We start from the raw sequence: 11749 nt of genomic DNA, 5'->3' as shown, positions 1-11749 counted from the left end.
CTGTGCGATAGTCTGTTACTATTTTAAACGGCCATGAGGGGCTACCGCAAAAACCGAATTTCGCAAAATACGGGGATCTTTTACTCTAATAAAGGCTTAATTAGAGTGACAGAGAAAGATGCCAGTAATTTGCGAAATTCGGTTTTTGCGGTAGCCCCTCTGGACTGGAGGGGGCTTTAAATTGGATTGGTCTCCCAGTGTCTGTAGAGTCCTTAATAAGTTTTCCACTCATCGGTCGCCTATGCTGTAAAAAAATAACTTAATTTTCATTGGCTAATATTGTGACACAACACTTCACCATGGGATATACGACCAATAAAAATGTTGTGTGAACATGTGTGAAGTGCTGTGTACAAGCCAAACGAGTAACGAAAACTAATTTATAAGGAATTATTTTTTATCGCTGGTTGAAAAGGGCGGGAAACTTCGGGCGCGGCGGACGCGGTTTTCGTAACTAAAGTTTTGAAATTGTATTTTTAAAGGATTGGAGTCTGTATTTAGTGTATATATTTGTAGATTTAGACTTAGTTTTTAATATTATTTAGTAGTTTGGTGTACATATAGAGGTAAGTGCTAATTATATGTAGTTTTTTATGGGGGACGGGGATAGCCAGCCCCCTGACCCCGGGGGAACGATTCCCTCAGGGTCGAAAACATCAATAGACATTTTAATTTCTGCGATGGAATCATCGATGGATACTGATGCGTCAGTATCAAATACCTCGGACGCAACTTTAAAAAGAAAAATTCTTTCAAAAATGTGTACAAACTGTAATAAAAGAAAACGAAAATCTGGTTCAACCAAGAATAAAAATACAGATTGTGTTTGCGTTGCTGAAGCAAAATTAAAAGAGAATGATACCATTTATCAACAGCCAATAAAAAAACCGAATCCCATTGTAAACCTGACCTCTGAAAATACAAATACTCTTAATAACTCTCCACCTACTCATGTGCCTGTTGGTCGTGACCGCTACCAACAGTCTGACATTGCACCTTTTGTTGTACATGTTCAAAAAGAAGCCAGCAGTGATGGCACAACTCTCCATCCTATAACTTTTGGTCGTTTTATGCGACAAAATAACATTCAAGGTGTTGTCAATGGCAGTCTAAAGAGAATAGGCAGAAATAGAGTAAGCATTGCATTTGCTACATTCACTGATGCTAACAATTTCTTAAGTAATCATAGCTTAGGAATAAATAAATACAATGCTTTCATCCCAACATTCAATGTCACTCGCATGGGAGTGATTAAAGGTGTTCCACTTGACTTGACTGATGATGAAGTCCAGACTTCTATTAACCTGCCAATTGGCTGTGGGCCAATTATAAAAATAAGAAGAATAAAAAGGAAAATTGTTGTCAATAACAATACCCAATTTGTGAATACTGGTACTGTTATACTTACTTTTGATGGGCAAGTATTACCAACCTGGGTGTACATGTGCTACATGGCTTTGCCAGTAGAACTATATATATATCCTACCGTTCAATGTTTCCTTTGTTGTCGCTATGGGCATGTTAAAAATCAGTGCCGTTCAAATCCAAGGTGTTTCAAGTGTGGACAAGGTCACTCTGGTGATTCTTGTGATGTAGAGGAGGATGACTATCAGTGTTGCTTGTGTAAAGGTTCACATCAAGCCACTAGAAAAAAATGTTTAGAATTTAACAGACAAAGAGCTATTAAAGAAACTATGAGCAAAAGTTGCATCTCTTACATGGAAGCTTCCAAAATTCACCCGCCTGTGTCTAGGGTCTCATATGCTGAGGCCTTGCTTGCAACACCATTGTCATCTTCCTCACAAGTACAACATGATTCACAGAGTAACCAGGATATAATACCAGTGTTAAATAACCAATCTTATAAAAAAACTGTTTTTCTTAAACCCAGGGCTCCCGTAAAGTTAGGCAAAGGGTATGATAGGAATGCTCATTCTGAAATAGTAAAACAACCAGTTATTCATACGGAAAAACCTGTTTTTAATAGTAATAACAAAGAAGAAACGCTTAGTATTGATGCCATAGTAAAAGCTCTTATGAATTTAATGTCCCAATCTAACACAGTATCACCGTCCAATGATGCAGCAGTTATTAATGCTTTATACCAACTCAAAAACAACAATAATGGATCAGAGACGCTTAGTGGTTCAGTGGAACATTCGCAGTCTAATCAATAGAAAACAAGATTTAATACATGTTATTAATAAACATGATCCCTTTCTAATCTGTCTTCAAGAGACATGGTTGAGAAAGGATTCAGTGTTTAAAATACCAGGATATGTCTGTCTGAGAGAAGACCGACCTGATGGGTATGGTGGAGTGGCCATACTTGTCAAAAACTCATTAACACTCTATTCTATTACTCTACCTGTACATAGTGATGAATTATCTGTTATAGCAGTGGTTGTAAATATAGTCCGTCAACCAAATCTTGTCAGTAGCAATGTAAAGCAAACTAAAGTAGGGCAACACTCAAAGAGCAGTATTGCGCTAAGAAAAGCAGCAATGTACGTCGAACCAAAATAATTTTTTTTTCCGCTGAGCGCGCCCTGCGTACGTCAATTCAAATTGTCACTCGCGGTTTATTGAAAAAATTTGAAACGGACGGACAATTTAAAAGCGATGTTAAAACAATGTTAATCAAAATGATGAACAAATTTGAAGATATCAAAAACAACTCCCTATCGTAGTGCTTATATTCTCTTTGTTCCCTATCTATGTCTTCTAAGTTTACTAAAATAAAATCATATCAAAATGCAGATAATTAGATAGTGCATATATTTGTTATTTACAATATAATATGCCACTTGTTAATGTAAATTAGTGTACTCTTTTGAATGAATATGACATACCTGTGTAATTTTTTTGATTGGTATATATTGTAAAATAGGATTACATATTGAAAATAAAACAACTGATATTTGGGTGTTTATTTAATTTAAAGGTAAATAAGATAAGGGTCACTTTAGCTTACACTATAATTCAGGTCATTATTTGAAAAAATATAATGAAGTTACCAATGTTACCGGGTCACTTCAACCAAGCATAATACTCCTCTGTAGTATTCTATTGCATCTTTGTAAATAGTCACAACTGATTGCTGAAAATATTAGACATGTGGGCCTATGGACGGTTTCCAGGACACTATTTATGGTCTTGTTGGATAGATTTAGGCATACGTTTTAATTTTATTTATGCCTTTTAACCCTAAAACAAAAAAACTGAACATAATCTTAAAAGTTCGAAAGAGTTCTTCCATGTACTTGTCATAACCTCAATTTTTAATAATGTTTACCATCAACGAGCATGATTGTACATTGTAGGCCCCTTAGCTTTGCTTATTCTCATTTAATGTATTGGTATTTAATCGTGACAGCAGAAATATCTCTTGAAACAGAAACGATTCAGAATGAAAACCAAATGAAAACAAATAAGGTGACGGCTGTCGTTCACGAATTTCACGATCCACATTCCACAGATAAAACACAGATGACACGCATTTTGGAATTATTCGAACACAGTGTTGCTAACCCGCGATTTTTCAAATTTGCCGCCTTTTACTACTGACAAGATTTGGTTGACGGACTTTAGCATTTGTTTTGTGTCATTGTTATAAAACACCTAATAATAATATTTTTAAAGAAATTGAACAACTTTTTAAGTTCTTACCTAAACCATTTGTATGCTTAGGGGATTTTAATGCTCACCATGAGTTCTGGGGCTCTGCTCAAACTTTATACTATGGGAAAAAATTGTTGGACCTAATTAGTTCACGTAATTTATGCATATTGAACACTGGATCTCCAACTAGGCTCGCTCGAAATTCAAGTGCAATAGATCTGTCAATTTGTACTCCTGATCTTGCTTCATCTCTATATTGGTCGACTGCAGTTTCCACGTATGGTAGCGACCATTATCCTATTTTCATTACCTTTCCTTTCTTTAAGAAACCTCCCAAGCATGTCAGACATCCCCGTATAAAGCACAGGCTGATTGATGATAAATGGCATCAGTATAGAGAGGCTGTAGAACAAAAAATTAATAATTTGCCCGAAATAAGCCATTTGAATATATTAGACAGTTCACAAGCATTTGCCACAGCTTTGGTTGAGGCTGCTAATGAAACCTTACCTTTGAAAAGTAGTGGTCCAGAATTCATTCCATCCCCACCTTGGTGGGATTCAGATTGCACTCTTGCAGTTAAACAAAGAAAGGAGGCCGAGAAAAGGTATTGCCAAGAAATGACTGATAATAACTTTGATAACTACTTAGAAGTTGCTAAATCCACTAAAGAATTACTTAAAACAAAAAAGTTTGAAGGGTGGCATAGGTTTTGTAAATCGTTAAGTCCTAATGGCGCACCATCTATAGTTTGGCAAAACATTAGAAGGTTTAGATCGGCATTTAAAGACACACAGAGTAAAATATCCCCACTTTTAGCAGAACAAGTCATGGATCGTTTGGGTCCACCTTATGTCCCAGAGCATCTTATGATTCTAAGGCCACTAATGTTATCTAATAATAAGGTAGAAGATGTTTTAAATTCTCCTTTTTCACTTTTTGAATTGAAAGGTGTACTTTCGTCAACTAAAGATTCTGCACCCGGTGAAGACGGGATTCCTTACTCTTTCTTGTCACTTGACTTCGGAGACGCCATGTCTGTAATTTTCTGTACAAAACAGTCTGCCGATTTTTGCGGGGGAGGGGAACGTCAAATGTATGCGTAACGTAAAAATAGCCATGTCAGATAAACGTCAGTCCATACATTGTGTATGACCGTTGGCCGCCTATTTTCGACAGAGGGGAAAGCCTGTTAATGGCTACTCCGTTTAGTTGTATCCTCCAAGTCACTTGACGATAACAGTCTTTGTTACTTCCTTAATTTGATTAACAATGTTATGATAACAGGATGTGTTCCTAAAGAGTGGAAGACTCAAACATTGATTTTAATTCAGAAGCCGAATAAGCCCAATTCAGATCCCACATCGTATAGACCGATAGCTTTATCAACTGTATTAGATAGAACATAATAAACTTTTATCTTGTAATCAATTTGGTTTTAGGAAAGGTAAATGTACTCTTGATAGTTTAAGCATTCTTACCACAGATATCAGAATAAGTTTCTCTAGAAATTACTTTTTAGTTGCTGCCTTTCTACTCTTTCTATACTGGGTCAACCAAATCTTGTCAGTAAATAGGAACAAAAAAACTATACTCATCCTTTTCTTTTGGGTGCTAGTACTAGTGAAAGACAAAGATAGTATGATTCTCTCTGTCTATGTTTGAAATCAAACAGACCTTTGACACACTATAGATATAAATGCTGCGTACGACAACGTCAACATTTCAATCTTAAAAAATAAATTAATTCAACTAGATGTTCCTAACTTTTTGATTAATTTCGTAATAAATATGTTGCATGAAAGGTATATAAAGTATCCATTAGACCAGTCTGCAAATGAAGTAATTAAAAGAACAGTTTGGAAGGGCCTGCCACAAGGATCTGTTTTGAGTCCTTTACTATACAACATTTATACTTATGATTTGGAACTTTCTGTTGAAGGGCAAGTAAATGTTCTTCAATATGTTTCTGGGCGATCTTTAGAAAACATTAGTAATGTATTATCATCATCTTTGGGTGCCTTAAATAATTGATTAAATAATAATGGTTTAGATCTTTCGCCCTCTAAAAGTTCTGTTGTAGTTTTTTCTCGAAAGCAAAATATTCCTCCTATTAACATAAATTATAATGGTACTCCATTGGTAATTAAAGATAATGTAAAATTTTTGGGAGTTATATTGGACCGTAAACTTACTGGACTTCCTCATTTTGAAAATATTGCATTAAGATGTGAACGGAATCTGAACATTTTAAGATGCCTGACAGGAGTCTGGTGGAGGGCTCATCCTTTTACTATGAGATTACTATATAACGCTTTGATTAGAAGTGTTTCAGATTACGGTACTTTCCTTCTACACCCTGGAAATGTTAAAGCGATCAAAAAAATTGATTCTATTCAGACTAAAGCTTTAAGGTTGGTTACAGGTGCAATGAAATCGAGTCCAATAAGTTGCTTACAAGTAGAATGCTGTGATCCACCCCTTGCGTTTAGAAGACAGTTTCTCTGTGATAAATTCTTTTTTCGTACTCTGCAACTGGATTCTCATCCACTGATTCCAAAAGTAAAGCTATTAGCAGAACTGGTAGGAACCGCTAATTATTGGGCCCATAAGGATTCTCCTTGTCTTGTTAAGAGCTATAAAAAATATCAAAGTTTAGAAGCACCCACTTACAGAAGCGCGACTCTTCCTTTATATCAACATGACTACAACAGTCTAATTACAAATCCAGATATTAGATTGAACATAAGGTTATCTAAAAATGATATTAATCCAAAAATGGAATTTATTAACCTTCTTAATAGTGAATGGGCTAATTGGCAGTTTGTACACAGATGCCTCCAAACATGGTGATAGGAGTTGCGTTGGCGTTGGAATTTTCCATTCACAAGACAAAGGATAACAACTCATCAAATTGCCACCTGAAACTTCCGTCTACACTGGTGAATGTTATGGTTTATTTAAGGCTATAGAATATATACTTATGCTGAAGATACCTAAAACCATAATTTGAATACAGAAGCTCAAGTTTGAATTAAACATCATTCAAACTTGAGCTTCTGTATTCAAATTAAATGTGTCAAGCCAGTGTCGATTGCATATACACCCTCTACATACCAACAAAAACAACTGGAGACTGTTTATGAGACTTAAATGGGAACCTCATTATGGCTTCTAAAGCACTGCTACATACCAACAGTTTTTAATATTAGGAATCTTTTATATAAATGTTCACAGAAGAGTTGTGCTGTCGTGCTGGCTTGGGTACCAAGCCATGTGGGTATTCCTGGCAATGAAAGAGCTGACCAATTGGCAAATGAGGCTATTCACGTGGGAGATATTGTACCATACCATAATTATTGTCATGACTTAATAAATTTGTCAAAAGTTTATTTGTATGAGGATTGGAATGGGATTTGGAATAAGGAAACCTCAAAAGGTGAACATTATAGGCATATTCAGCCGTCAATTCCAAGGAAACCCTGGTTTAGCAAAATATTTTTTTCGAAAACTGTAACGTCTATTTTGTGTAGAATGCGCCTGGGACATGTTTGTTCCCCGGCGCATTTACACACAATAAACAAAAAACCGGATCCTGATTGTCCTTGTGGTGAATATGGGGACATGAACCATATTTTCTTTGCATGCTCTCTTTATGATCGGTCTGATTTCCTTTCCAGCCTTGAATCATTACGCATACCATTTCCTACATCCATAATTTGCTTGTTATTTAGTAACTCGTATGATATTTATAAAATCATATCAGTATTTTTAGAAAAGAATGATATAAAAATATAGTATACATATAATATAATTATATATATGACAGTAAATCCAATCCTTTCCTTTCCAAATTTTCGTCTTATCCGTATTTCCTAATTCCTTGTTTCCCTAACTTTTAATAAAGTCCGTCAACCAAATCTTGTCAGTAGTAAAAGGCGGCGAATTTGAAAAATCGCGGGTTAGCAACACTGTGTTCGAATAATTCCAAAATGCGTGTCATCTGTGTTTTATCTGTGGAATGTGGATCGTGATGGGATCGTGAATGACAGCCGTCACCTTATTTGTTTTCATTCTGAATCGTTTCTGTTTCAAGAGATATTTCTGCTGTCACCATTAAATACCAATACATTAAATAAGAATAAGCAAAGCTAAGGGGCCTACAATGTACAATCATGCTCGTTGATGGTAAACATTACTAAAAATTGAGGTTATGACAAGTACATACTGGAAGAACTCTTTCGAACTTTTAAGATAATGTTCAGTTTTTTGTTTTAGGGTTAAAAGGCATAAATAAAATTAAAACGTATGCCTAAATCTATCCAACAAGACCATAAATTGTGTCCTGGAAACCGTCCATAGGCCCACATGTCTAATATTTTCAGCAATCAGTTGTGACTATTTACAAAGATGCAATAGAATACTACAGAGTATTATGCTTGGTGGAAGTGACCCGGTAACATTGGTAACTTCATTATATTTTTTCAATTAATGACCTGAATTATAGTGTAAGCTAAAGTGACCCTTATCTTATTTACCTTTAAATTAAATAAACACCCAAATATCAGTTGTTTTATTTTTAATATGTAATCCTATTGTACAATATATACCAATCAAAAAAATTACACAGGTATGTCATATTCATCCAGAAGAGTACACTAATTTACATTAACAAGTGGCATATTATATTGTAAATAACAAATATATGCACTATCTAATTATCTGCATTTTGATATGATTTTATTTTAGTAAACTTAGAAGATATAGATAGGGAACAAAGAGAATATAAGCACTACGATAGGGAGTTGTTTTTGATATCTTCAAATTTGTTCATCATTTTGATTAACATTGTTTTAACATCGCTTTTAAATTGTCCGTCCATGTTTCAAATTTTTTCAATAAACCGCGAGTGACAATTTGAATTGACCATGAGCGGATTCTAGGTCTGTGGAATTGACGTACGCAGGGCGCGCTCAGCGGAAAAAAAATCTTTTGGTTCGATGTACATTGCTGCTTTTCTTAGCGCAATACTGCTCTTTGAGTGTTGCCCTACTTTAGTTTGCTTTACATTGCTACTGACAAGATTTGGTTGACGGACTATAGTTTTAATACCTTCACAACTTGACATTGGCTAACCTAACAAAAGCCAAAACAGAGAAAAAAAAAAAGGGAATTATTGTCATTTTTCTGCGAAAGTAGCGCGGATTTGCATCTTCCTAAATTCAAATTTGAATTATTACTTCCTGAAAAAACGATTTTTTGAAGATTATTATTCGCGTTGTTATTTAAAATTAGATAATAAGCACAAACAAAATACCCGTGACGGATATCATGCAGCGCTGTGAATATCGCGTGGAGGGTGAAAAGCGAGGCGCCGCTCGACATCCGCTGGCGCAGCCCTGACGGGCGGGCATCGCCCTAGTTGCCCCTTCGCATCGAACGGTTGCGTAGTAGCGATCGCGAGCCCTAGCCACAGAACAGAACCCTGTTATTATTTCAACTCTGTGTCTAAATTTGTTTCTAATCGATATTTTCTTTGTCTGACTGTGATTCGTGCGAGTGTTTGGTTTGGATTCATATTATAGTGCAAAGCAATATTTTACGGACTTGAAAATGGAAGACTCCTATATAATAGCTAATTTCCACACGCTATGTCGCTTGTGTTTGAACAAGAGCTCTCTAATGGTGTCGATTTTCGGAGCCGCGCCTGATGATGAAACCAATTCGGCGCTAACCTCGAAAATCGCTGAATTTGCCGAACTTCAGGTTGGTATAAATCAGATAATTAGCCTAGTCTTGGCAAAGATTTATATGTGTATCAATATTATTCTCTTTGTTTATAGATGGACCCTAATGATGGCCTACCTGGAAGAATCTGCTACAAATGCCTGTTTAAAGTAGATAAATGTTCGAAATTTCGCCTTCAATGTATCCAGAATGAGACAAGACTGAGACAGATCACAAATAGAGTCAATGAACAAGACAATTCTAATTCCTCGGAGATGTCCAATTTCTACACCACCACTCAAGATATCAACAAACAAGATTACATTGTAGAAGACAGTGTTGTTATGGTGGTAGATCCAAGCCTAGACTATGATTCCTCAGAGGAGTCTGACAACGCAGATCAACCCGATGCAGATGCCACAGAACGAAACAACACCCCTGATGGAGATCATATGCCAGAGTCATTCTTCAAAAATGTTGCCATGTGTCAATATTGTGATCAAGCTTTCATTTCTCAAGATAAGTGTAAAGAACATGAGGTTACTTGCCATGATCCTAACCTGCCATTTAAATGTATAGAATGTAGCTTAGTCTTCCCTGAGCGAAACCAATATGTCCAGCATATCAAGCAAGTACACGGCACTGACAAGCCTTATCACTGCCCGGAATGTGACAAGTCTTTTGGCCGCAGATCAGATTTAAGGAAGCATTCAATAGTTCATACTGGCATCAGGCCATTTCAGTGTCAGTACTGTCTCAAAAGCTTCTCTCGTAACACAAATCTAAGCAAACATCTCAGGATACATGCGGGCACCAAGCCACATGTATGCCCTCTATGTCCAAGAAGCTTTGTGTGCCGCAATGACTTACAGCGTCATGTCCTAGTCCATTCCGGAATGAAACCATATGCATGCCGAAAGTGCCCTTTGACATTTGGTAGAAGAGATAAATTAATTAAACATGAAGTCAGACATGGTCCTCTGAGTCCCAACCAAGTGCACGAAATAGATAATGAGCAGGAGACACATGATATGGTAGTCAATGTCAACCCTTACAGCAACTTACTGACTTCTCCCACCCACCAAGGTGCTGATTATGATCTCCCCCGAGTACCAGACCACATTTCCGGTGTTAGTAGTTTTATTAATCAAATACATAGAACCCCTTCCACTTCAGGGAAGCTAACAACATCTCCACCAAAACCTAAACCAGTATCAAATAAAAACAGGCCTAAAAATATAAAATGTCACCAATGTCCAAAAAAGCTATCCTCGTTAGATGCGTATAAGACTCATGTTTCAATAGCACACATTGGAAACAGAGGATTTCAATGCAAAATATGCTTCAAGAAATTTTCTCGCAAGAGAGAGCTGGACCGACATGTGACCCTTCACTCTGGTATGAAGCCTTTCTCATGCGGTCAATGTGATAAGAAATTCAACAGGAAAGACAAACTGAATAAACATGAGGAAACTCATGAATGTCTGGTTGTGAACATGCCTTGTATTGAATGTGGGCTCACTTTTGAGAAGAAAGCTGACTTAGTAGCCCACATTAAATCTCACTTCACTGACAATTTTGATGACAAGCCCGAGATAAAAAAGGAGGATGAGCCCGAGTTCCCAATAGATGACAACTATTACGACTTGGAGACCTGAGACCAGGAGTTTAACATTGATAACTTTTCATTGATTATTTGAATTGTGGCACTGCTACACTATAGGGGAAACTGGGGAGGGTTGATCACCCCTTTTGTTTTTAGCATACATTTTCTTAACTATTTGTAGTATTGAAAAACTTTATAGACCATACGATTCAGAATTTATCTCTTCATTAATAGTTTGAATTAGAACAGATTTGTGCAATAAATTAGACCATTATTGAATGAAAACCCATGCTGTTGACTTTTACCATGTGTCCCCTATGTAAGGGAGACTTGTTTACCCCTGGTCGGGAGCCTTGTTCCTAGGGGGATCAAGTGACCCTGGTTCTTGGGACACATGGTAAACAGATTTTTACCATGTCTCCCCATACCAGATTCTCATTGATTATATAACTCGGATCGCTATTAGCAATGCATCTATAATTTGTAAAATACACAGCAAACATATATATATTGCATCTTCTATGCTTTGAAGTTGTATTTCCGGTAATCAGACGTCTAAGCCGAAGGGATCAAGTCTTCCAGATTTGGGGACACTTGGTAAAAAGATTTTAAGCGGCAATGTCATATTTCGAGGGTAGTATCTACATTAATTTATTCACTTTATCTACAGAAAATTAATATATGAAGATATCAAACACATATTAATCCATAATCTTATACTTTTAAAAAACAATGTAATCGTATTATCCATAAAACAACATAAAATAGGGAATCAATTTTTGAACCAAAAAAAAA

At 36.2% G+C, this 11749-nt stretch overlaps 1 protein-coding gene across 1 annotated transcript; it reads left to right on the top strand.

Annotated features, from left to right (window-relative positions):
- Window positions 1-8800: 8800 nt before the first annotated feature.
- On the top strand, window positions 8801-11064 carry LOC134661807 (zinc finger protein 497-like). The gene is made up of 2 exons (XM_063518000.1): window positions 8801-9387; window positions 9465-11064. Exons 1-2 carry the CDS (start codon window positions 9235-9237, stop codon window positions 11004-11006), a joined length of 1695 nt encoding a protein of 564 aa, XP_063374070.1. The 5' UTR covers window positions 8801-9234; the 3' UTR covers window positions 11007-11064.
- Window positions 11065-11749: the final 685 nt, after the last annotated feature.

This window comes from Cydia amplana, chromosome Z, assembly GCF_948474715.1.
Source record: "Cydia amplana chromosome Z, ilCydAmpl1.1, whole genome shotgun sequence".
NCBI classification, from domain to species: domain Eukaryota; kingdom Metazoa; phylum Arthropoda; class Insecta; order Lepidoptera; family Tortricidae; genus Cydia; species Cydia amplana.
The sequence above is the reverse complement of the archived record's forward strand: the minus strand, read 5'-3'. Positions and strand labels throughout refer to the sequence as shown.